The 27,156-nt window shown below is 37.5% G+C and overlaps 1 protein-coding gene, 1 non-coding gene and 1 pseudogene across 2 annotated transcripts; all 3 read right to left on the bottom strand.

Annotated features, from left to right (window-relative positions):
* LOC140014614 (uncharacterized) overlaps positions 1 to 22,352 on the bottom strand; it is a 48,779-nt pseudogene extending 26,427 nt beyond the window's left edge.
* Positions 4,753 to 4,858, bottom strand: LOC113720316 (small nucleolar RNA snoR103). The gene has a single exon (XR_003455272.1). It is a non-coding gene; the product is annotated as a small nucleolar RNA snoR103 (small nucleolar RNA).
* A 34-nt stretch (positions 22,353 to 22,386) lies between the features above and the next one.
* Positions 22,387 to 26,437, bottom strand: LOC113709985 (uncharacterized). The gene is made up of 3 exons (XM_027232832.2): positions 26,346 to 26,437; positions 25,762 to 26,157; positions 22,387 to 22,684 (listed from the first exon to the last, which is right to left on the bottom strand). The coding sequence occupies exons 1-3, from the start codon at positions 26,435 to 26,437 to the stop codon at positions 22,387 to 22,389; spliced, it is 786 nt and encodes a 261-aa protein (XP_027088633.2).
* Between the last annotated feature and the right edge of the window lie 719 nt (positions 26,438 to 27,156).

Genomic DNA, 27,156 nt, shown 5'->3' with positions numbered 1-27,156 from the left:
TTTCATCAGAAGACCTCAACATCCAAATCGAAAGCAATTCCAGTCAAAACAGACGAGTTCAAACGCAGTTCACACATTCTGATCAACCCAGAACAGCAACAGTAAAATTGACATATCTCACTCTACACTACTCCAAATGACCTGTAATTTTACAGACACCACAAAAACATCAATACCTACAACTTTCATGTTTTAAGAAAAGGCCAAATTGGCCTCTATCTAGGACCAAAAATTTCGGACAGAATGAAGAACCAAGAACCCTAATTTTCCAGAATTTCTTCCAAAACAGAAATTGATTGCAATTATCAATCATTTACACCTACTAGAGTTATTAGCCATCAATTCCAACCATCATAGATAACCACAACATCATGATCACAATTAAACCAGAAAATTCATCAATAAATTGAAAACTTCATCAATTCATCCAAAAACAAGAAATAAACCACAAAAGTCATCACTTGAACTATCACTAGGCATCAATTAAGCTTCATTAGATAAAGGAGAAGGTTCATTCACTACTCACCTAGTAAAACAAGAGAGAGAGAGTTGCTTGACACCTTAGCTTCTCCAAACACTTCACCAAACTACTAACTATCACCTAATGAAGAGATTTTATGGAGTAGAACCAAGTTTATGTGATTGTTTTGGAAGATTTGAGCTAGATGGAAGCTAGAAATGGGAAGAGTTTTCTTTCTTCTTTGCTCATGAGAGAGCCGGCCATGGAGGAGAAGAAAAGAGTGAATTTTTGTAATTTTTTTGTGAGATATTTAACTAAATGGTAAAAAAGTCAAAAAAGTCAATAATTGTCTAACAAGTCCAACCAATGAGATAGTGACACTTGTCACTCTATTTAAAGCATCTCTATCCTTTTATTCTCTCTCTCAACAATCACATCACAACCTCTACTTATCTCTTAACACCCGATAAATTTTACACAGTATCCGAAACTTAACCTTATTGGCCGAATTTTTCCGAACTTTTCGCACTAGTGGGTCCCACGTCCGATATACGTTCTTAATTTCTCAAAACCTAACCGATACTTGAAAACTCATCTAAAACCTATATTTACTCAGAAAAATTATCTGGGGAAATTTCCAATAAAGAAAAATGTAGAAAAGGCGGGCGATAAAAACCCGAAACCACCCCACCGATTAACGAATAACCCTCACATCAGCTTACGAACGGACTGGGGCCTCACACATTACACATATAAAGCCACCACCAATCATAGATTAGTCTTCTTATAAGCACAAGTTTGTGCTAGAAGTTGCCAGCAGCTGCCCAATGACAGTAAAATATTCAAATTCTTACACCGACATACCTGCTATAGTCTCTTCAAATTGTTACAACTTTTCATATGCCTCTTCTCTTCTTAGCAAAATGCTTATGTAGTTAAGGTTTAGCTCCAATGCTTTTGTGCATTCTTTAATAGCATCATCGTATTTTTTCTGTAAAAAAAAACCACCAATTAGAACTTCATCAAAATCTAGTCAAAAACTTACCAATGCATGACATATGTATAACAATGCATATAAGTAATGATATCACATTAGGAGTTATTTGCCAATCGGCCAACAGGTTTTAGCAATAGATGATGGAGGCTCCTGTAACATCAACTAAGGGAAAAGAATGGGAAAAGAATACTTTAACGGACAACAAATTATAGTATTAGGAAAAATTTTAAATACTAAGATAAGTACCTTAACTTCTCCAAAGATAACGGATAAGCACATCTTATCTGCCCCTATGAGCTGAAGAATTGATATCCAACTTTGATGGTTCAAATCAAATTAAAAGGGATACAGCCCAGATTGATGAAAATAGATCTTCGAGGAACCTTATTTGAACATAGCTAACAGACATTCTTCCATGTTCGCCATTGACACATTAAGGAGATTACATACAGATTAAGGCACAACCGGTTACCATGGCCAAATTTCCTACTTGTCAAGATTCAAATCTATCAGCTATCCGACGTAATTGGAACAATAATGAAAGAGAGGTCTATTTAGCTCTGGCAAGAAAAGGTGTACACAAAATGAGAATTAGCTGCTTATCACTATCAGAGCCAACATATCTCCTTTATAATAACTCAAATTCAGCCTTCATGTGACCATGTCTAGATAACAATGTACACTAGTCAAGAAACTTCAAGGAAACCTCTAACCATGAAAAAAGAATAAATTAAACATTCATAATTTTCATGACAATGCAGTCGCAATAATATCCACTTGTCTTCTTAACTAAAATAAAAAAGTCTTTGTTTCTGACATGAACTATGTACATGTTTTATTACAATACTATTTTTAGAATTTGCCTCGAGTTCTGTCTAATGCTCTCACGGAGAGAGAGAGAGAGAGAGAGAGAGAGTTTTCCATAACAGGATCTTTATGTTTTACTACTCGGCCAAATGATACGCAAGATCAACCCATACTAATCAATTACAACGTTCAAGAATGCATTTCAGACCATAGAGATAGAGAAAGTCAAAGAGCAACTTTTCAAGAAATGCATGCAAAAAGTTAAATTTTACCATGTATCGACTCAGCAAGATGAAAGCTTACCAGTTTATTTAAGATGCAGCATGATTTGCATGGCATATTGACCGTAGTTCAACAAATTTGGGTAAACTAGACACAGCTGGTAAAGCAATATCATACTTAGACAATGCCTCTTCATACTGACCATCTTTAAACAATGTATTATCTTCAAGTTTTGCATAATTGGCTTCTGCTAATTCTTTCTGCTCCAAAGACACAGAGCTTAAGAGATGACAAGAACATCTAACAAAAATACAGCTACAAGAGTTTACGAAAAGAACCAAGGCACTAACAGGACAAGAGGATTCCCACGTGACACCAACTTGGATCTTCACCAAAAAATTCAGCTTCAACATTTTTTTTTTTTTTGACTTTCAGAATGTTTTCTGCAATGTTGACCACCCACAAGATAAATAGCCCAATTAGATACATACAAAGCTTTAACAGAAGTTTCAGAAATCATCCTTTTCGGGTGGCTAGCTACACACATTTTCACAGTCCAAGACAGTCCACATGAAGAAGTTCAATATCAAAAGAAAAAAGTCTTGATTCTTAACCATGAATCACAATCAAGTAAAAAACAGATGTGCTAGTCTGGTGGATAATCTGCCAGATAAATAAAAGAACAAATTTTCTGAACTATGCTTCTTCCTACCCATATCAAGGGGTTGGATTTAGTGAAATAGAAAATTCTTTGCTTCCAGATAATCTGCCAGATAAATAAAAGCACAAATTTTCTGAACTATGTTTTTTCCTACGCATATCAAGGGGTTGGATTTAGTGAAATAGAAAATTCCTTGCTTCCCCAGAGCAGTGGACAGAATAGTTACTATCTACTCTAGCTACCAAAAAAAAAATCAAAAATCATCTACTCCTATTCAAGTGTACAACAAACAACATAAATTATATACCACTTCACCTGAAAGTGACTGAGTTGTATCATACACTTTTCACAAGTATCAAGATTGATACTGGGACAAATGATCAATACTCATCTTAAATACACAAGATGTATTTAATGTAAAACCTATTTCACCATTGACAACACTTTGAAATATTACAAACTTCAACCGAATATTTATTACTGAGAATAAAACAAAGGAACAATGTGGAAAGAATACTGCTCTCAACTGCAGCAGCTGGTTCCTGGTATATCGAATACGTTCCCTCTCCCAAATAGAGTGTCTCCAGTATACAATAGAAAATTAAGAACAGGTTGGAAAAATCAGCTAGAGCAAAAATAGCCCAATGAAACAAGTAAGAATATGGATCTGACAAACTAGGGTGGTGATTGTGTATTACATGATTATGTAATCAACAAATTTGCTAAGTCCATTACAACCTAAAAACTAAGGCATTAAGTTGGTTTAGCATTTCGATAGTAAAAAAAAATAAACATCGCTTATCATGATATATTCAACCAATGGTGCAAAAGCACCCGTGCAACTGCCCCATTTTAAAATAGGAAGTAATTCAAATGCATGCAGAGTCCTTTGCAAACTATCCTTGGATGCAAAAGTAAAAAAGTGAGATCACAGACATTCACCACTGCAGAGGCCCCGTCCTGGGCCGAGACACGTGGCAGCCCAGGAAGGCCAGAGCTGGGCTCGGACCTCAGGCCCATGGCCACCATCCTGAGGCACACCGCCGCTAGGGCTCCGGAGGGTTCCAGAGAACAATCCCGCAGAGGGCGGGAAATATCCCCCTCGGCGCGGGATTGAGACTATTCTGGGTAGGTCCCGAAACGTACGGAGGTCGGACTTACCAGCAGGTATAAATGGTAATGCACATCCACTACACAAGGTACGCTCACTATTGGCAAATTACCCCCGACTGTTTTATTCCTTGTGAATTTCAATCACCGGAAAGCTAACTTGACCGTCGGAGTGCCCTCGGGGACCACCTCGGGGCTCCCCTGTCAGTCACCCTAGAGAGCTCTTCTCGTTTGTCTTGTAGGGTTGGAACACGCTCCTCCCATCAGCACACCGAGCTCATCAGGTCAGCTCGGTCCGGGGAAGCTCAGCGCTTCTTCAACCACCAAGTCATAACGAAATCAAGCGCATACAGAGTTGCAAGTGGCAACTTGATGGACACAGAATGGTGATCTCAATATTCATCATTATAAGGAAAATGAAAACCACAATTTTGAGGAGGCCAGGCCTCAAAAGAAGCATTAGTTTTTAATCCTTAAAACAATCTACTGGAGCTTTCACGTCTGTAGGGTTCTTTATGGCTACAAAGATACTCGTTAAACGCCCACCTAAAGCATACTTATTATGTTATCTCCATATTTATAGTAGATACACATCTTAAATGCACTGCCAAGAATTAGGAACATTTTAATCAGTTCCCCCACAGGCTCATCAAGGGTAACTACATACAATGAGATATCAATAGCAATACATGCCGTTGAGAAACAAAAGCTGTGTGCTTTTATCCAGCAAAGAAAGCAGAAAAAGTGCAGAGAGGATTGTAAGACCCCGAAAATTCACTTGTCTTTATAACCCTTATGTGAACTCACTTGCCTTTGATTCATGGTTGCTTTAATGGTTGAATTTGAGCCAAGGAAGTGAATTTTGTTAAGAAAAGTTTCATATTCTCAAGTTATTAGAAAATCTTGAAATTTTCGCAGGAGACTCTGCGCAGCTTTGGGAAATTGGCTATAACTTCGTACAGGAAAGTCAGAATTGAGTTTCGTTTATTCTATTTAAAACTAGACTCATAAAGCTTCCTACTGTATCAAATTCAGAGTTTGATTCAATCCCTAGAAATTCCAGAAAATTGGTAAATTTGGCTGAAAATTCTGCCTTGCACAAGTAAACATAGGAATGTTGTAGTAGCTTATGGTTCAATTTGGACCAACTTATGAACTAAATCTGTGAGAGCCCGTAATTTGTTTTTAAGTACTAGGTTTTATTTTTTTCTTTTAATTGCACGTTTTTCCACATTTTATTTATTTGAAAAATTGGGAAAATAATTTTTATGAGTAACTATAGTTTTTAGATGATTTTCTAGTATCGAATAGTTTTTGAGAAATTAAGAGCGTGTACCGGACGTGGGACCCACTAGTGCGAAAAGTTCGGAAAAATTCGGCCAACTAGGTTAAGTGTTGGATACTGGAATTAATTTACCGGGTGTTAAGAGATAAGTAGAGGATGCTAAGTGGATTGGTATGAGGGAGACAAAAGTTAGGCAAGCATTAAATGAGGTGACAAGTGTCACCATTTGATTGGAGTGACTTGTAAGACTACTATTCCTTTTCTTACCATTGACCAAATAAATCACAAAATTAACCAAAAATTCACCATTTTTCTCTCCTCTTTGGCCGACTCTCTCTCTCAAAAAGAAAGAAAGAAACTCTTCAAGTTTTGCTTCCATTTAGCTCAAATCCATCCAACCAACCATTGAAACTTGCAATTTCTCCATAAAACCTCTTCAATTAGTGTTAGTGAGTTGATTTGTGGAGTTATTTGGAAAGCTAAGAAGACCTATTGCTCTCTCTCTCTTTTTTCTAAGGTGAGTTGTGAAGAACCACCCTCCTCCCTTTATTGATGCTTAAATCATGATTAGTGGTGGTAGAAGATGCAATATTATGGATTACATCATGATTTGTGGTTGAATTAGTGAAGTTTTTTATTTATTGGTGATTTTCTGTTTTAATAGGAACATGCTTGTGTGGCTATCTATGATGATTGGAAATGGTATATAATGACTCTAGGAGGTGGAAAAATTGGGTAATTACAACCAATTTCTGTTTGGTAGAAAAATTGACAAGTTAGGGTTTTTATGAAGAACATTCTGCCCGGTTTTGTAGCTCCTAGTTAGAGGCCGAATTGGCCTTGGCATAAAACATGAACATTTTAGGGAATGATATTTTAGAGGTTCCTGAAAAATTTCAGGTCAATCGGAGTTGTGTAACTTGAGAAACGTCGAAATTACCCTTGCTGTCCTGGTTTTACCCGAAATTGAGAAGTGCGTCTGTAATGGGTTATTTTGGTTGATAATTCTTCCGAATTGGTTGTTGAGGTCTTCTGATGAAATGTAGCCCTGTTCCTTAGATTTCAGCTGGATTTGGAATTTATGGATTTGGACTTTGGTAGCCTGTTTTATGATGTTTACACCAGAGTGCGTTTTGTGAATCTGTTTTTCCGGTTCTGGTGTAGTATCTTGCATTTTTAACCTTGTTATACTCGAAACTGGACAGAGTTTCCTTCTGTAACATTGTAGCCCTATCTCTTATTTTCGAAACGGTGGGTCTTACACCTTCATCCGATACTCGTTGTGCCTTTGGTGCCATTACCGTAAAATGATGTCAAAAACTGTTTTTTTTCAGGGTTAAAGCTAAATCTTTTCCGGATTTTTCTGGTTTCCTTTAATGCTTATCTATGCTTATGGAACTCTCTTTCGGTAGTATTTGGCCTTGGTTTATGACTTGTAATTGAGTCTTATTGTGCTTCTTTTAGGGTTTGACTTTCATTTCCGGTCATTTTCCTAGCTAACCTCCGTACTTGAATGACTTTAAGCCTAGTGAACGGCTTTTGGAGATGAAATTATTTGTATGAGATGTTGGGACTGATTTGAGGAAATATAAAGCCATTAATGGCTGGAAAATAGGTAAACACAAGGGATTTGCTGCCGAAATTTTACTTGAAGGCTAGTTGGATTCCGACTTGTCTTTGGTCCAAGTGCTTTTTGCCGCAAAATTTTATAACCCTTTTTAGTTTAGTTTTGTGTTTGGTTTTTGAAACCCTAGATATTTCCGTCCATCAGTCCAAATGCCCCGTTTCGCTTTAAAGTAATTTTTATGCTTTTTACTCATTCTTTATTGGGTTTCTTCGATTTCACCTAATTGGTTGTGCTATATTCTTTCTCGTTGAATCTTAGGTTTTCTCGGTGATTAAGGATACTATCCAGAAGGATATTTTGTACGTTATTTTGCATAGTTAGGTGAGTGTTCCTTGTTTGTTAAATGCTTCTTGACTTCATAACTTGTATTATTGATTGATAACGTGTTAAGTGCTTTTAATGATTTCCAAAACGAGCTTTCTAGGCGAGGGTGTACTTTATCGCACTCGACCTAAATAACTGTGCAATTTTCAAGGATTTAATAATTGAAATGCTAGTTGCGCATGAATGTAAGCCTTTTGGCTGAACTGGCCACTGCCCCTTGTTACCGATCGACTCGAGCCAGAAGCAGACTCGGTCGGGCGATATGGTGACCTGGGTGAACGTTTTGGTATACTCGAGTATTACCTTTGTAGGTTGGTGGAGGTTAGTGGAGCCTGGACAATGTCCAGGAGAGGGTGAATGAAATGATCGAATGAATTGCTCCCTGTGAGCCGTATCCTTTTCATGAATGTTTTATCGCTTTCCATTGTAAATGTTTCGTGAAGTAGTGATATGCCATGTTAGTGTATTGGATTGATTGTTTTATTATGTGTTCGGAACCTCACTGAGCTTTTAGCTCATCCATTTAGTTTTGTTTTCCTTAACAGGGGAAGGCACGCAAGGACGAGAGATCTGTATAGACTAGCTGGTCTAGCTTTTGATTTTTTTATTGTAATGGTTCTCGCCCTAGTGCTTGGCACGGGCTGGTTGTATGGTGGATTTGGAACCTTTGTATATTCGACGGTTGTACTTCTTTTGAGATGGTAATGTATATAAGTCGTTTAAGTTTTTGGATCATTGCCATATTTTTTGTACGGGCTGGATCTGGTTTTTGCTCGAGGATGGAAGTGATCGACTGAGTCCCGGCGAGAGCTGGGCTGGCGGTCCGCCGAACCCTTTGGTTCGCCTTAGGGGGAGGTGGGGCTGTCACAAAATCTCTTTGAGGTGTCTTCTAAAGATTCTTAGTATTTGAAGTCTAGTTTTTAACAAGCCAAGTTGTATGAATTTTTGATATTTATAACTCAAGTTATTATTTTCTAAAGGAAGGGCATAAGTTAGGGATTTTGTGCATACTAGGGTTTTGGTGTGTGTTTTTGTGTGCATTTTGGTAGTGTGATTGTGAGGACTTTTAAAATCCCTCATATTTTCTTAAAAATTCCCTTTTATTTGGAATCCATTATTTTACAATAGCTTTACTACTCATTCACTTTCTCAATAGTTACAATTAATCATAGAACCAAGGGTTTTCCCTTTACTTTCATCGTTAAGGTAAACTAGGATTTTTACGTCTTTTGATAGTGTGATTAATCGGTGTGGAGTGTGTACTAAATTTGGTGGTTAAGAGTGAGTTTTGGATAAGAAAATGTGTGTGATTAGAAGTAATAATAATAAGTTAGTAAATTATAAGTTAAAACCCTAGTATACGCGAATTAAGGAAAAACGGTGTGAACCGAAGTGTACCGTTTGTTATCGAGTGAGTACACCACTTGAACATTACTTTATTACCTTAATCTCCTTGTTATTAATTGACCAAAATCATACCTAAATATCTTCTTAATGTAGCTGAAATTTTGGACTAAAAACAAGAGAGAAAAGAAAAAAATTGACTTCCAATCAAAAGGTGACACTTGTCCAATTTTGACCCAAATGAATTCCTATCATCTTAACCTTCTTGAAGCTTCATTTCAGCCACCATTTAAGAAGCTTTGTGTGCTGAAACTTTGGAGGAAAAGGTTGTGATTCTCTCTTGCAAGAAGCCTTGGTGAGATATTATGGTTTCCTATTCTTTTCTTGCATTTAATCTTGTTAAAGTTTAGATAGAAGCTCTTAATCTTGCCTTATGACAGTAAATTTGTTAGTTTGAAATGAGATGTTGGAGTATGCAGCTAGGGTTTACATTTTCAACCTTGATTATGGTTATTTATCTAGTAATGGATGTTATAGAGTTAGTAGTTGTTGGTTTTGATGATTGAATGCTTATTGGATGTGAAATTCTAGAGGAAAAGTTCAAATTCTAGAAATTGAAACTAACCTGTTTAGCTTCTGACCTATTTAATTCTTCCATGTTAGAGGCCTAATTAGGCTTAGGTAAAAACATGAAAGTTGTAGGAAATGATGTTATATAGCTTCCTACAAAATTTCAGATCAATTGAACCACTGTAGCTTATGAAATAACAGAAATACCCCTAACTGCCAAATGCCCTGTTTTGTGGACAGTTTTCTGTCTTCTCGGTGATTGCACATTTTGATATTGAAAACGCACAAATTGGTTATTGATGTATTCATAAGACTTGTAGTTCTCTGTCTTAGCTTCGAAATGGTATAAAGTTTACCCCAAACCGATAGGCGTAACTTTAGTTATGGCCGAAATTCCAAGAGACATCAAATCTGCCATTTAACTATTTGCCTTTAAACTTGATTTCCGGTTGCCTTATTACGACTTGTGTTGTAATTGGATTATTTTGAGCCTAGTTGAAGGGCTATTGTGGTAGCATTACCTATGTATGACATTGGGGCTGATTTGAGGAAAATAATGAAGCCATAAATGACTGGAAAATAGTAAAACACAAGGGGCATGCCGCCAAATTTTCATTAGAGGTATAAACCAGTCTTTGGAGTTCTGATTCTGTAATCGGTAAATTTGACCTAGATCTATTGAAAACCGGGTTGAGTTGTTTTCATGAAAGTTGTAACCCTTTGTCTTAGCTTCGAGACGCTACCTGGTACACCTTGATCCGATAACCACAACTCTAGTTATGGTCAAAACCGTGTAACCCATTTTCATACCATTTTCATTTCCGCGCACATGTATTTCTTGGCCGTTTTTGCCGTTTTGGCCGTTTTAGTCCTTATATCCATTTGTGATAGCTGTTTGACTGATGGTTGAGTATAATCTTCTGTCACAGGCTGATGTGATACTCACTTGACGCGATCTAGACAACGAATCACCAACGGTTTAGCAGCGGAAATTTGACCCAAATCTAATCCCCGAGATAACGAACACTATTGATATTATCTCAACCCGTTACCTAATGAATTAGCGAACCAAACTATAGGTAGAGGAACGCCACAACCAAGGAGTTACTTGATTGATAAGTTCACTTGAATAACTTGAGAAAGATTCTCAAATATTCAAAGAGGCTCTCTTGGAAAGAGAAAAGTGAAAACTCACAATTTTATTGATCTTCAAAACTGGCTATGAAGGTCTCTTGCCTTGGCTATATATAGCCATACAACTTGAAAACCTAAAGTGACTTGAAAACCCTAACTCGGCTAGGCTAGGCCTTTGGCCCGATTCCACAACTCAAATCCACTATCTAATGGTCAGCTTATAATCGATCCAATGAAGGCTTTAAGCTGGCCCAACATAACCCAATAAAAGCTAATTAACCAACTTAAGTTATAGTGAGCCTAGACTCTATAAATCGGATCCAACTCAACATGAGGTCTTGGACCGAATTTATTCCTAGCAAATAAAATAGAAATCTAGAAAATAAACTACTAACTATTACTAAAAGATTCAATCTCTTGCAGCCCAAAACATGGCCCATAAGCGGCCCATATTTCGTATCATTCCCCTCCTCTTAAAAAAAGATTTGTCCTCAAATCGTGTTTGGAAATGAATGGTACTACAAGAGTTGGCAGTATGAAACTTCAAATCTCCACATATTGGCTCTCTTAGAATGGATGATACTTGCATACGTCGTGATTATTGTAATTCGCTGCACATGTCTCTTGGTTAGCTTGAAAATGCTCACAATCCGCCATGGGAAACTCAAGGCTTTACTCCAACCACTCCAAAGCTCTCTAATCAGCATTGTGTCATGAATGGTCGAATTTGGACCTACACAATAAATCACACGATTAGAATTTGTAGGTATAAAATCACTTGACAGCTTACCATTCACATTCACAAGATAAGGATCTTCATAGTGATGCTCAATCAGGTTAGAAAAGTATCGGACATGATTGTGCAAAGTTATAAAATTCATTGCAAGTTGTTGTGGGTATGGCCTATCTTGCACAAATGGAACAAGATCGAGCTAGGTAGCTTTTGAACCCTCAAATTGAAGAATAAAACCAGGTTGTAAGGAATCAGAATTTGGACCAATGAGGAAAGGATTGTCACCAACAAAATAAGAAGGAAATTTATAACAAGTTTCAAGTGTAGAAACTCCCTCTGAAACTTCATTATTCCTCCCAACAAGCAAATCAGGCTCATGGTTGACGTTGAACATCAGTGGATGACAAAGAGAGACAACACTTAAGGTGCAAACTCCATGAAAAGTTTGATATTCACCAATGGATTTAGGCATAGAACATGCCAATATCAACTCAATTTTTCCTTGCTTAACCTACATAAAAGTAGAAACACTAAACAAAGTAGAGTCAAGATCGTTAGAAAAAACATATGATCTCACATCCTTTCTCACAATCAGCTTATTCTTAGAATTTTTAATCTCTTTTTCATGCTCAGTAGCTGACTTTTTCCCCTCATTATTCTCAACCTCTTTCTCCTTTTCAACTCCCTCGAATTTTACCTCTTCAGTCACAATTCTCTCCTCCAGCTCTTTCTTCATACTATAATGCTCATGCTCACTCTTCATGTATGCTAGATCAATACAAAGTTGCCTAGAGTTAAGCGACACAAGCCTGGTACGACGGCCATTAAATGTGAAGGAATACTTATTAGTATATCCATCATATTTGACTTCTCGATTAAACATCCACCATTGTCCCAACAGCACATGCGTCACTTGAATGGGAACCACATCACACAACACCTCATCCACGTATTGACCAATACGAAAAGGAACAAGTGTGTGCTTAGTAATCCAAATATCACCACTATCACTTTGCAACTTGTAAGGTCGAAGATGATCAATGGTTGGAAGATTCAATTTCTCAACCAAGACAGTACTTGCGAGATTAACTTCACAACCCTTATCAATGGCTAAGCTGCAAACTTTATCCTTGATATGGCAACGTGTATAAAACCAATCATTTTTTTGAGCTTTGATGATTTCCAATTGCTCAGTTATCTCACGCAATGCCACAGTATTTACTCCTTTAGGCACAAGATGGTGAAGCTCCAGTTGAGCATTCGTTTGTCTCATACTTTTATTACCTGCAAAACTCAACAAAAATTAGTAGAACAGTCCTCACTCGCTCCCTTACGTGTTTCACTCACTCTCGTGTTTTGCTCAAGTGTTTAAAAACACTCTAATGATCTCACCATTCACTTTCAAATCCCTTGATCGCCCCCTTGAAGAAATCAGAAATTTCCCTCAAGTAGTTCAACCAAACGTCAACCAAGTTTGTCCCCAAAAGTGGTGTATGAGAATCTGGAAATTTGAAGACTAAATGATGACTCAAAACAGCAATTATACAAGCAAGAATTTTTTTCTGATTTAGTCCGCAAAAGGGTGACTTAAATGTTGGGGAAGTTTGACTTCGACAAGGATTCTAAGACTAGATCAGGACGGACTCCTTTTGGACACTTTTAGCAATCTGCAAAAATGACTCAAGATACCAATTTGTGGTGTGGACAGAATGCAAGGTTCGATTGACACAAGAACAAGATGGCGGAAATTTAGAATCCTAGAAGGACTTTACCCACTTTTTGCATGCGGCCGAATTTTCTTTGGAAGTTGGGTTCAATGTTTCTTGGGTGATTTTGGGTTATGGGTGTTTTGGTGTTGGCGGCTGGTTTCCCCAATTCAAGCAAGGGAAGTCTGAAGTGGACAGCTTTGGTGGTGGCTAGGGTTTGCCCTGGCAAATCCAAGGCGGTTTGGGTTTCCTTTGTCAAGAAGGTTGCCTATTTCAAGAAGGTTTCTTATTTCTTGTGATCCAACTCTGGTTCCTCTTTCTTTCTTTCTTTTTTTTTTTTTTTTGTTCAACCAGAATGCTTTTCTTTCTTTTGAATTTCAAATCCCACCTTCAAAACACAAGATTTTTGTGTGGTGTTTGTACAAAGGTCAGCCGCAACTCAAGATCAAGAATGGAGGTTTGTTTAGTTTCAAGATTTCAAGTATCAATCCCCCTTATCAAGATATGTATCAAGAGTTCCAAGAAGCAAGGTAAGGTTATCAAGAATTCAAGAACTATTGTAATCAGCCTTTTTATGCAAAACAAAACAATATTCCCAGCCCTCTTGTTCAAAACACTTCGGTATTAAGAAACAACTAGCAACCAGAATTTTGTTTTCGCCTCATGCATGTGTTTCTTTTCTTTTTTTTTTTTCTTTTGGTGGTTGCTTTACACAACCAGAACGACTCAACAAAACAATGAAAAGACTAAGATCTAGTCAAAACAGTAGCAAGAGATGACAAGACAGATTGCATGCAAGAAACAAGATACAAGAACACAACGACGGCACAAAACCCTAGCGGCTGGATTTTTTTTTTTTGACTCTAAACCAACACAAAACTTCAAGAACAATAGAACAAGACACCAAAATAAGAAAGAAACACAAGTTATAGTTTTTTTGGGATGAACAGCGCTACAGTAGCGATGAACAGTATCGCTACAGTAGCACGGTAAACAGTATCGCTACAGTAGCGATGAACAGTACGACGCTACAGTACTTTTTTTTTTTTTTTTGAATTGACACACAAACTGATTTGAAACAAGAGTATGTGACTCGAAACACAAAAGAAAAGAAGGATATAACCTGGTGGTTGTCGACTAGCTCTGATTACCAACTGATGTGATACTCACTTGACGCGATCTAGACAACGAATCACCAACGGTTTAGCAGCGGAAATTTGACCCAAATCTAATCCCCGAGATAACGAACACTATTGATATTATCTCAACCCGTTACCTAATGAATTAGCGAACCAAACTATAGGTAGAGGAACGCCACAACCAAGGAGTTACTTGATTGATAAGTTCACTTGAATAACTTGAGAAAGATTCTCAAATATTCAAAGAGGCTCTCTTGGAAAGAGAAAAGTGAAAACTCACAATTTTATTGATCTTCAAAACTGCCTATGAAGGTCTCTTGCCTTGGCTATATATAGCCATACAACTTGAAAACCTAAAGTGACTTGAAAGCCCTAACTCGGCTAGGCTAGGCCTTTGGCCCGATTCCACTACTCAAATCCACTATCTAATGGTCAGCTTATAATCGATCCAATGAAGGCTTTAAGCTGGCCCAACATAACCCAATAAAAGCTGTGGCGGCCCCACTTCCCCCTAAGGCGAACCAGAGAGTTGGCGGGTCGCCTGCCCAACTCTCGCCGGGACTCACGCAAGCAAACCGACCACTAATCCACGTATAACTTAAAATCAAAACACAATTTGTCATCCGGACGTGCCAAATCTTTAAACGACTGGAATATTAAATCACATTAACTTCAGAGATAACATTGCCAATGAACATCCAACCGTTCACTCTTAAATACATCTCCGACTAGTTCAACACAACCTAAAAATATACATTATAAACCATACAGCAAACTCATCAAGCTCAAATAAATTCATACAAGCCAAAACTTAGGGTTTGAACTTTTCCAGCTTCAAGTGACAACCCAAAACAAAGATACAAGTACGATTCGAAATAATATTTACATAACGATAAGATAGACTTCAAGTTTCTCGATTCCCAGAATCTGTTAAGGAAAACAAATATCGTGTGGTGAGCTAACGCTCAGTGGTGCCCAAAACATGCAATCATATAAGGCAAGTAACGAGTATTAAAATTCAACAATTAGGAAAGCGTATAATAGCACACGGTAGGATACAGGGCTCTCAGGAGCCATTCTCCGCGCTTGATCAGAAATTACCGTAGTTGACCCTCCGTCAACTCTCACTACTAACGGTCCATGTAGAACTCCTTATTTTACTTAACTCCGGCCACCGATCATACCCCAGCTCCGGGCCCACACGACAAAATAAAAGAGAGCGGTAGTACTCGAGTATACCCCCTGGATAAACTAGTCGAGGGATTCACCCAACGATGTCACAAAATAAGAAATTACCAGGTCAGGATAAGAGGCCCTCCCACCCTTAAGGTGTGGTACATTCCCCTGCCTAGTGATTTAGTACTTGAGATAGGATAAGAGGCCCTCCCACCCTCAGGTGTGGTGCATTCCCCGACTCAGTGCTTAGCAAGTATTCCAAGGTTTTAGCATTTGAGATAGGATAAGAGGCCCTCCCACCCTCAGGTGTGGTACATTCCCCTACTCAATGCTTAGCAAGTGCAAGCAGGATATTTCACGAAAATATTTCAAGCAAGTCACCACTCGAAAGAGCTAGTGCGATAAAGTACACACTGCCCACTTCAATGGATCAGAAACCATTTTCCAATTATCACATATCAAGTCAAGAAAGCACTTTAATCAAGTAGGCGTAGAACAAGCAGGGACACTCACCACAAGTGAAGTTCAGATGTCAAATTGGGAATCGAATTCCGCGTCCTCGCAATATCCTAGAATACCAAATTTTGAAACTATAAGTTTCTATTCAGTTTTTTAAGCTTATACACATCGAGGTTTATCTAATATATTACTAGTTTACTTTCCCATTGTAAATTCAAGAATCTACTTAGGTTGAAACTTGACAAAAGTAGAAGAAATGTTTCTTATAGTTTTCCTTGAGATACTTTTCCTACCGACAACTATCCAATGGCAAATCTTAAAGAAAGAAAAGGAATTAAAATAAGACTTAGGGTTTTCAAAAGCTAGAGAAATTATTTTCTATAACTATCAAGGCTAGTTTGAGCTAAAGGAAAATTTCGAGTTGGCAAGGTTTAGAAAATCCCTACACGAAATTTCTAACTTTAACCTTCAGTGCTAAGTTTTATCGTACCATACTAGAGTGAAGATATATTTAAATAGCTTGCTTAAAAAAACTTCTCAAGTTCACAGGACCAAAATGAATTCCTTACGATTTCGATTTACAAGCACATAATATTTCAGATTTGTCAATATGACCAACTCACATTTCAAATAGAAATCTCACTAGGGCTTCGTCAATCATTTGCCCTAGGTTTCAACAGATTCAATTCTGATCAAGAATAAAACGAATGACCAAGGCTTCGTCAATCATTAGCACTTGGTTTTGGCAAGCTCATATCACATCTTAACTAAAACAAAACGAAGGTAAGGCCTCCAAGAAATTCCAGCAATTAAAGTTCATCATCCTTTAATATTTATAAAATCATTCAAATGGCCAAGGGCTTCATCAATCATTAGCCCTTGACAACCATCAATCACTTCCAACCACAATTCAATCAGGAATTCAAATCACAAATAAGCTAAATATTCGATCCAAGTCAAAATTCAGTTTCATGAAGAAACAGGATATTCAAGCAGGACAGCCTACTTTGAGGAGTCACGGACAGCAGTACACATGGAGGAAAAATATAAAATTTCTACAGAACAAAGACCCATGATTCTAGTTTCCAACGCCACTGACAGCACCTTAAACGGATCTTCCTACACCAAGATATAAGCATTTTACTGAGACTGTCAGTGAAATCCGAAAATCTGAAAACTCATTTTTCACTTGTGAAAAACTCCTTTTTCTCTTTTAACACCATAAGGTTTTTATTCAAACCATCCATACATTTCTTATAGAACTCTAAAACAACATATTCCAGGCATTTCCAACCATTATGTTTCAAAGAAAAATTTCAAAACCAAGCTGAGATTCCAACTCAACCTTCGGCTATCACAACAGAAATCCCAGCATTTATATACCAACATTTTTGGTTCCATCTTTCAATATATCAAATATTTCATTGCTAAACAACTTACACAACTTAAAATTTACATCTCCTATGTATTTCTAAACCATTATATTCCAAGGAAAAATAAAATAAATTTCCAGAAACCAATTAAAATTTCCAAAGACAAACTGAAAATTCTGGTTCATAACCCTCGGCCATCAATACCTTTCCAGCACTTAGGGTTTTATAAATCCAACTTTTCTTGGCTAAAACATGGTTTTAGATTCTCAAATTCGTCATGTGAACCTTTGGCTAGCTAATTAACATTTCTGGTTCAAAATCGAATTCGAATAACAGCTTCAAACATCCCAAAAATCCAGAAATCTGTCTAGCTAGTCACGGATGAACATGCATGAAGAACTTTCTGTTTTCATTTTATTTTCTTTTCAAAACAGAATTTTCCTATGCCTTAACATCATCATCCGAGTCTAGATTCCACATGCAACACCCTAATCAACTTAATCTTTCACCTTTTAGTTAACTTGTCATGATCTCAACCTCAGGTTATCAAAATTGGACAGATTAGAAACTGCATTACCTTGTTAATCTCTCGGCCGAACCATTTAGCCATCCAATCAGATTTTTTTCTTTTTCTAATGTCTCATCCGATGGTTTAAAATCAACATGCAAAGCTTAATCCTCTAGTCCTAAGATAAATAATCATATTTCTGAGCTCAAATTACCACAAATGAGTGAGATTAAGGCTGCACTTCCAACTCAGTTTCAGCCAAGTAGGTATGCGCACCTCAGAAATTTCTTTCTGCTTTTCTAGATCATCAACCAACGGCCAAAATTCAACATGCATGTCACTAATTAGTTCCATCAACCTCTAATCAGTTTAATTAGGCTCAGAGATTACCTCAGAAACACTCAGCTCCCACACGAAAATCTGGAAATTCTCTTTCCTTCCTCTCGACTTCTCGCACAGGTTTGGTTCTGGTTTGATGAGTTGCGGCTGGGATGGTGAAATGCAGCTTGGTTGAGGTTGCAAATGGCCACGGCTGGGGAGAAGGGAAGGTACAGGATCGATTGCTTTCATGCGTGGTCCTCTGATTTCTGCCCTCAGCTCGCGGTCAGAACGAGAGTAAGAAAATTTTTGCGGCTTGCTTTCTCGCACTCTTGCTCTCGGATGGCTGGTTTCTCACCTCTCTCTCTCTCTGTCTTCTTAGCCAGGTGAAGGTGGGGTGTGGTGGTGCGAAGTGGAGCAGAAATGTTGCTGTGTTCTGGTTTTGTAATGGAGATGGAGTCGCGGTTTGAGAGAAGTTGGAGTGTATGAAATGGTTGCGTGTAGAATTGGTAAAAATGTGATTGGCCGATTGGGGCGGTGATTGAAATGCTGTCAGAGGGATTGTTTGGTTATGCATGGAAATGTTGTGGTTGTAAGGGCATTTTTGTCTTTCCACTTTGCTTCCTAACCTCTACTTAAATTCTCCATTCTAACTTAACTCCAAAAATTATCCCCAAGTGTGATTTGAAAGCCTAATTATACACTAGTCATGCAAGACTTTAATTATCGAAATTTCACGCCTTGAGTATGTTTCGCATACTTGTATAATATTTATCTAAAATTCATTAATGTCGTCTTACCGTGAAAAATTTCCTTTTTAACCTATCGTCGTTAATACTTAAAATTAGTTATTGGAACCAAAGAATTAAAATAAAAACAATGGCACACTCAACATCAAGAAAAATTACCTTTACTTGGCAAAAAATTCAAATAATCTACTATCTTGCACAATTGAATTATTTGTAATCTAAAACAAATTATTTTTGCACACTTATTTAAGACCAGATAATAACAACGTTTATTAAAGATCTAAAATGTACATGCAACACGTACATATATGTATATTTATAATTTCAAGGTTTTTACGTTCTAGGCGAACTTAGTATACTTGTATCGATTTTATCTAGAATTTACCAAATTCATCTTATTGCTAAGGTTCCTATTAACACTTAACATTATTAACGATTAAAACTAACTATCGGAATTCAAAGAAATTAATTGTTAAATCAATGAAATAATTTACCTTCGAAATATGAATTTAATGTAACTAAACTAGGAAATTTAATAGTTTAGCACAATTCTTTTATTTTGCACATAAAATTTATTTCTACGTACGTATTTAAAAACAATTAGATTTTATGCTAAAATCTATCAAAGAATTATAAATGCAAATGAAATATGCACTAATATTTATATATATATTTTCAGGGTTCTCACAAAAGCTACTTAACCAACTTAAGTTATAGTGAGCCTAGACTCTATAAATCGGATCCAACTCAACATGAGGTCTTGGACCGAATTTATTCCTAGCAAATAAACTAGAAATCTAGAAAATAGACTACTAACTATTACTAAAAGATTCAATCTCTTGCAGCCCATAAGCGGCCCATATTTCGTATCACAGGCAGTGACGAACCGGACGAAGTCGGTGGACCCGTATAAAGTGCCTTGATTTACGTGCTAACTATTTTGAGTGAGTAATTGGGTTTATTTATGTGATAAATTGTCAAGGTGACTTGTATATGTTAAATGGGTACTTAGGTGAGGGTGTACTTTATCTCACTCTACTTAAACCCATCCTTTGTTTTGATTTAATATATGAGAATACATACCTTGTGTTGAGTATCACCCTTTTGCTGTGTGCTGTTAGGGTGATTACATGACTTGAGTTGAACCCCTTGTGCTATGTGCTGTTGGGGTGAGTACTTTGTTGAAAAATATCATCTATTGAGAGATTGGATATCTCAGGGATTGGTTCCATCCCAGTTCCAAGGGTAGACGGACTATTCGAGCCAGCCGGGGCTTGGTCAAAGATAGTTCCATGCTAACCTTGGGATTTCGTTCTTTGTTAAAGCTAAGTGATTTATTTTGCTCGAGCTGCTGTGTGCTGTTGACTGGCCAGCGGGGGTTGATAAGGTGAACGGGAAAAATTAAGTGGAGTCTACGGACGATGAGTATTTTGGTTGGCGGAATGTCAACATGCATTCAAGTTCGAGGAAATGAACTGGTTTTGAAGCCACCTGTATCCTACCATTGTGATGTTACATTTCTATCTATTGATGTGAAATATCTTGGGTTACATGTTTATTTCGATGTGATTTTACGTTTTTACCCCCGATTATTCACTAAGCATATAGCTTACCCCATTCCATTTGTTTTCCTTAGCAGGGGCCGACGCGGGGAAAGTTCGGGAAGGTGTATAGACTTTTGGTTTCTAGAATACTTGATTTTGCCCTAGTACTTGTTATAAGTTGACTAGTAAGATGTATATATTTGTTGTGGTGGTTATAGTTATCAGCTTTTCTAGGGTTTACTTTCTGGTACTAGTGGTATGTATGACTTGATGTAATAGTGTATATAGAATTTTCTTTTCGCGTGAAATTTATTTTATCGTTTTTGGAATCGAATCCTGCCGCGAGTTGGGCAGGCGACCCGCCGACCCGTGGGGTACGCCCTAGGGGGAGGTGGGGCCGTCACAAGGATACCATAATTAGCATCCCAAGAATATTTTCAGAAAAGAATCGAGTACCTAAACCAAATTATCTGAAGAGAAAACACTGAGTTTGAGGAATGAATAAGTTGAGAACTCAACAATTAAATTTTGGCTTATAAAACTCCAGCTAAGCACGTTAATATCAGCCCGATCAAGGAATCAATATCATCTTTCTCAAATCAGGACTATTTTCAAGCAAGAAGAGAAACCAATAAGCTACATAAATGGCTTGCATCCCAGTGCTGCTGCAAAGTTCAAGAATTTTTAATTAGCTTAGCACTGTCATCTTCAACTGTGTTAAAAGAAAGGCTCCATACACATAAATGAACAAGATTTCCATGATCCAACCACATTATCTGTTGTACTTGATACGGAGGAGAAAGCACATGCTTCTTGGAAAACAAATTCCTTGCCGAACATAATGCACAAAACAACATTCTTGGAAACAAATACCTTGCCGAACATAATGTAGAAAATGACAAATGACATTCTTAAATACAAATATCTTGCCAAACATTAAGCAGAAAACAACTTTCTGCAAATACAATATGTGCACATATCTATGTGATTATACATTTTTTCACACATACAAATGGCCATGCTAATTTCCAATAACACAGCTGCTACCATGTTTCCTGCACTAGTAAGTCCGCCAAACCTCAAATTCAAAAATTTAACAATCAAAACCAGCAAGAACATGACTCATACTTTCCATAATCAGCTGCAAAACTTCTTCTTAAAAATCCAAAACCAAAAAATTTAGCACTAAACCCAAAACTAAACTAGAATCTACAAAACTAAATACAGAATCAGCACCAAACAGCTTCACTTACACACCAAACCATAAAAGTCCCAAAATTTTTTAATCTGTTCACCAAATTAACTAAGAACTAGGAATAAATTCATCAAAAGTTTAACGTACTAACTAAAACTAGATAAGCCCAGAAAGAACAAACAAAAAAACAAGTATCTTTATATACCAAAAATCCAATCTTGAAGCAATGAACAGCTAGATAATTGAGGTAAACATGGACAGAAACCAGAAAACCCAAGACATGACATGTAATTTTTAAACAGATGACAATTAGACTTGAACGAGGAGAGTGGAGCGGGCGCTGACATGAGGCTGGAAAAAAGGGAGATCAGAAGAATTGGTGTCGTCGTTATTGATTGAAGAGGGTTAAAAACGAGGACCAAGCACTCTGCTGCCACCTCAGCTTCCACCTCCAGGTCTTAAGCTTATCACTGTCCGATCAGCCTGCACATCTCAATCAAAAGCAATCTTCGCCGTACAAATTTTTTGAATGGTAAAGATTCCAAATTTTAGAAGTACACGCTAGAGGGAGTTTGCAATTGTAAGGTTTAGATTTTCAGCCGCTTATTTGTGTTGTAAGTAGACAACAAAAGACATACTTTGCAAACACAGACAACTACCATTTCTAGGGTTAAATGTCTGTGTTGCTAGACAAAGCAAGACATATCAAATGTGGCTTTTCCATAAACAAAGAAATTACATTACAGGAATCATATGACACAATGATCTCTCAAGATTTGCCTGGCAAGATCAATTGCTCCACTTTTCTTGTAGATCAGGTGCAAATTGTAAGCTGCTTCCCGACAAAGATCACAGTAACTTGGTTTTTGGGAAGCCAGACCATCTGGTTTCTCATTTGGAAGGTTCGGCATGGGGCAATCACTTTCATGCATTGTAAGAACCTTTTCATAGTTTTGTAGGAAAAGTTACATCTACAAATGCCTCGAACAATCCTTTAGCTTTATAGATTTGAGAAAGCTTCAACTTTATCTTCCCATTAAGCCACCATGGTTTTGCTGCATTTAGGTTCAAGTTAAATAGTGATTCTGATTCTTTAGGAGGACAGAGAAGAGAAATGGCTTCGTCATCTTTATTTTCTTCAAGAAGAAGTAATGACAAAGCCAACCAAGCATCAACACTATTCTTAAGTTTGTCTAAAGCTCTGGAGAAGTAATCAATTGATTGCAATCGCTTCCCCAGACAACTGCAACATTCAGCAATTTTCAGATACAGGCAACCATTGTTCTTAACATCATCTCCTACCAACATTGTAACAGCCCCACCTTCCCCTAAGGCGAACCAAAGGGGTTAGCGGGCTGCCTGCCCAACTCTCGCCAGGACTAACGATACAGACTAAAACTATCTATTGCGATCCGGAACTTACAAACGAGCGTAAACAAGTCAAAATGGCAACATAACCCAAAATAAGAAAATGAAATCCGGAGTCGGCCATGATAGTAACCGACCCGTCAGAACCCAACCGAAAGAGCACGCAAACATTCACATCTGAACTTTAGCGATTACAATCCAAAATTTCAATCCAAAATGACATACAAAAGTTTTCAAAAGTTAATACATATACACGGTTTGCCAAATCAAAAGAGAAAACGCCCCAAAAGTACACTTAGGGTTTTAATACATGAGCTATACAAAAGATATGTTCAACTAGCTCAATTTGGCAGCCATTTGTCAAATCCAGACCAAAAGGGTTTATTTTCCTGTAAAGAAAACAAAAGGAACAGAAAGGGGTGAGCTTGCGCTCAATGAGGTACCAAACATATAGCAGAAAAATCATGGCATTTCACATTTAACAAATCAGATACACATGCCAGATGTAAAGTAAAGGAACCAATGATTCAAATCAGAAGGATACGGGTGACTCTCAGGAGCCAAATTTCCAGCGCAGTACTTGATCCAAACCGGTTGACTCTTCGTCAACGTATATAGAACCAAAACGTCTGTAGACCCCTCTTTACACCGAATTCCGTCCACCAAACACCCCTTTACCGGGCCCGCTCACCGTAACCCAACAGAAATGGTAATACTCGAGTATACCGGAATCAAGGGTCTCAATACCCAAAAATCCCCGAACAGACTACCGTGGTTCGTTATCTAATCGTCCAGGCCCTTGCCGGCCCGACTCGAATAACTTAGCCACAAGATTGTGCTCATAGGTCATAGAAATCCGAACAGATGCAGACACAGATAACGGATTCAGATACAGATACAAAATAGCAGATTCAGATAGCAGATTCAGACGGCAGATTCAGATAGGCATTAAAAAGTGGCATATGAACAGATAGAAGAACGAGTGTGATAAAGTACACCCTCGCCTCCATTTTATCAAAACAGTATTTGGCTTCAATAGTCATAAATCAAGTATTCAGATATTCAGATATTTCACATAATGGGTAGCAGGTAGTGGAACACTCACCGGCTCAACTTCAAAAGTTTTCACTTCAGATTGGCCGTAATCGCCAAGAAATCCTAAAATAATCAAAATAAACCAATTGAAGGTTTTACTTCCAGAATCGAGTAAACAGAATGCACAAGTGAGGCTCGACTACACGTCGTACGCCTTGTCAAATAAATACTAATGCAAGGGTGCAAAAACATGATTTTCTTAGAAACGAAAAGGTAACATGAAGACTTAGGCGCAAACAACCCAAAAGCCTTTCATTTCCACAAAAAGGCAAATCCAACTTAAAGGAACCAAACGGCCTATAAAATCGGGCAGCACCTCCCCTAAATTCATCCTTTCCATCCTACAATCAAACCCAATCACATAGCAATTAACCACAATTACTCAAAACCAGAAAACAGTTTTGACGTCCTTTTGCGGTAATGGTGCCAAAAGCACTACGATGGTCGGATGAAGGTGCAAGACCCACCGTTTCGAAGCTAAGAACCAGGGCTACAACAATGTAGAAGGCCACTCAGTCCAAATCCCAGCACAACTAAGTCATATATGCCAAATACCAAACCAGAATCGAAATTGCAGGTTCCCATATCACACAAAACTGTAATCAGTCCAATTCAGTCTATACAGGTCCAAATGCATTGATTCCAAAGGAATATGATAGCTAAGACATCAAGCTACATTTCATCAGAAGACATCAACAACAAAATCCAAATCAATTCCAGTCAAAACAGACGATTACAAGCGCAGTTCGCACATTCTGATCAACCCAGAACAGCAACAGTAAAATCGACATATCTCACTCTACACTACTCCAAATGCCCTGAAATTTTACAGGAATCTCAAACACATCAATACCTACAACTTTCATGTTTTGAGCAAAGTCCAATTCGGCCTTTAACCCTATGATCCAAAATCGGACAGAATTAGGGGTTTTGAAACCCTAACATTTCTCAATTCAATCCAAATCCAAAATTGATTGCATTTATCAACAATTCACACCTACTAGAGTCAAAGCCCCTTATTACCAACCATTAAAAACAACCACACCATCAAGAACATATGAAACCAGAAAATTCCTCAAAAAATATAAAAACTTCACCAAATCACTTCAAATTAAGAAATAAATCACACATTCCATCACTCAAGCCACCATTAGGCATAAATTCAACATCATTAAATATAGGAGGGTGTTCATATACCACTTACCAAGTAATCAAGAGAGAGGAAGATGTTGGACACCTTAAATCTTCAAACAAACTTCACTAAACTACTTACTAGCACCCAAGGGAGAAATTTTATGGAGTAGAATCTAAGTTATGTGGTTGGTTTTGGAAGATTGAGTGAAATGGAAACTAGAAAGTTGAAGAATTTCCTTCCTTCTTGCAAGAGAGAGAGCCGGCCAACACAAGGTAAGAAAATGGTAATTTTTGTGGATTTTTGAGATATTTACTTCCTTGGGTCAAAAGTCAAAATAGTGAATAGTCTTTCTTAAGTCAAATCCAATAACTATTTGACACTTGTCACTCTCATAAATGCAATCCTATCTTTTCTTTTACCTCTCACATCAATCATTTCACACACTCTACTTAGCTCTTAACACCCGATAAATTTTACACAGTATCCGGAATTTAACCTAATTGGCCGAATTTTGCCGAACTTTTCGCACTAGTGGGTCCCACGTCCGGTATTCACTCTTAGTTTCTCAAAACCTAGTCAATACTAGAAAAATCACCTAAAAATTATATTTACTCATAAAATTCACCAGAAAAATGTCCTAAGCCAGAAAATGCAGAAAACATGCCATTAAAGGGGATAAACCCTAGGAAAATTATTAAGAGGATTTACGGGTTCTCACAAACATCATATAGTATTCTAGTGCAGATTCGTAATGCCCGTGATTCATTAGTGAATCTTCAATCTCAATAATCAACTGGGGATGATCATGTAAATTCTCATTTCTCGAAACATTGATAAGAGCTTCTGGTTTTACAAAGTTTCCAAAGTGAATATGACATATTCCAGCTTTTATACGTAGACATAATGGCATCTCTTTCCCAGAGCAGTAAACCTGCTGTGCGTTCTCAATATGCTCGAGGGCTTTTAGATGTGCATTGCCTTCTATGTGTAGTGAAGCCAATATATCAATCACATTTAAATCAGGTTGCTTGCAACAATTTCTGAGATAGCTTTCCAGTATACTGACTGCACGCTCAGATTGGCCACATTTTATACAGCTGGGCCGCAGTCTGTAGTACCTTTACATTGTCATGACAGAGCTGTGAAATTTGCTCATATGAATCAGCAGCTTTAAAATAATCACCCGACTCAACGTAAAGGGATGGACGGTGAAACCGCAAATTCATATCCTCCGGATATTCTCTTATTGCTTTAAAAAGGCGGTACCTGGGTTGTCCTGTGGACCATGTCACCTTATTCTGCGGACCATGTCACAAGAAGCTTCCACAGAGATGCATCCCTTGGGGTTAAATGGGCAGCAATCATGTAGAAATCCAAGGCTTTGTTCTTATCACCCATCTCATTATAGATGAGCCCGAGCCTATGATATGGATCAGAAAGATTAGGAGAAAGACGAATCACTTCGTATAACACACCTATGGCCTACAAGCTTAGAAAATCTTACAATGAACAAGAAAATTGATAACCAAAACCAATAACCATTATAGACATTGTCCTTCTAAAGATTCCAAGCAGACAACCAGAAAATGACGAACTATTGTGTAGAGGCCATATCATGGATACTCTCTCAGATAGGCTCTACGACATGTATACATCCGTCAAGTCGCCAAGGGAGATTTGGACGGTTTTGGAGTACAAGTATAGTGCACAAAAGCTAGATCCGAACAAATTTCTTATTAAAAGTATGTTGACTTCGTCATTACGGAAGATTATTCTCTTCTTGAACAATTGCATGATCTGCAAGTTTTGGTTTAGAAACTTAAAGATCTAGGTGTTGAGATTTCTGAATCATTGCAAGTGGGGGCAATTATATCAAAGTTGCTCCTTGTTGGAATGATTATCAAAAGAAATTTCTACACACAACTGTATCGTTCTCAGTGGACCAAATCTTGAAGCATCTCCGTATAAAGGAAGATGCTAAGATACTCCAAAAGAAAGAATTAGAATCTGGTCATAAAGTGAACTATGTGGACAAGAGTAAGAATTGTGGATACCAAAATTTCAATTTTATTTACTTTAATTTTAGCTTTATGTTTTTATTTATTATAGTTTTATTT

This window comes from Coffea arabica, chromosome 9e (assembly GCF_036785885.1).
Source record: "Coffea arabica cultivar ET-39 chromosome 9e, Coffea Arabica ET-39 HiFi, whole genome shotgun sequence".
Taxonomy (NCBI): Eukaryota; Viridiplantae; Streptophyta; class Magnoliopsida; order Gentianales; family Rubiaceae; genus Coffea; species Coffea arabica.
The sequence above is the reverse complement of the archived record's forward strand: the minus strand, read 5'-3'. Positions and strand labels throughout refer to the sequence as shown.

Coding starts and splice junctions, on each gene's coding strand:
- LOC113709985 (XM_027232832.2), bottom strand. CDS start 26,437: ATGGGTGATAAGAACAAAGCCTTGGATTTCTACATGATTGCTGCCCAT. Junction 26,158..26,345: donor TGGAAGCTTCTTGTGACATG/GTCCGCAGAATA, acceptor GACAATGTAAAG/GTACTACAGACTGCGGCCCA. Junction 22,685..25,761: donor GCACTAGAATACTATATGAT/GTTTGTGAGAAC, acceptor TGAATGTTGCAG/TTGTCTGGGGAAGCGATTGC.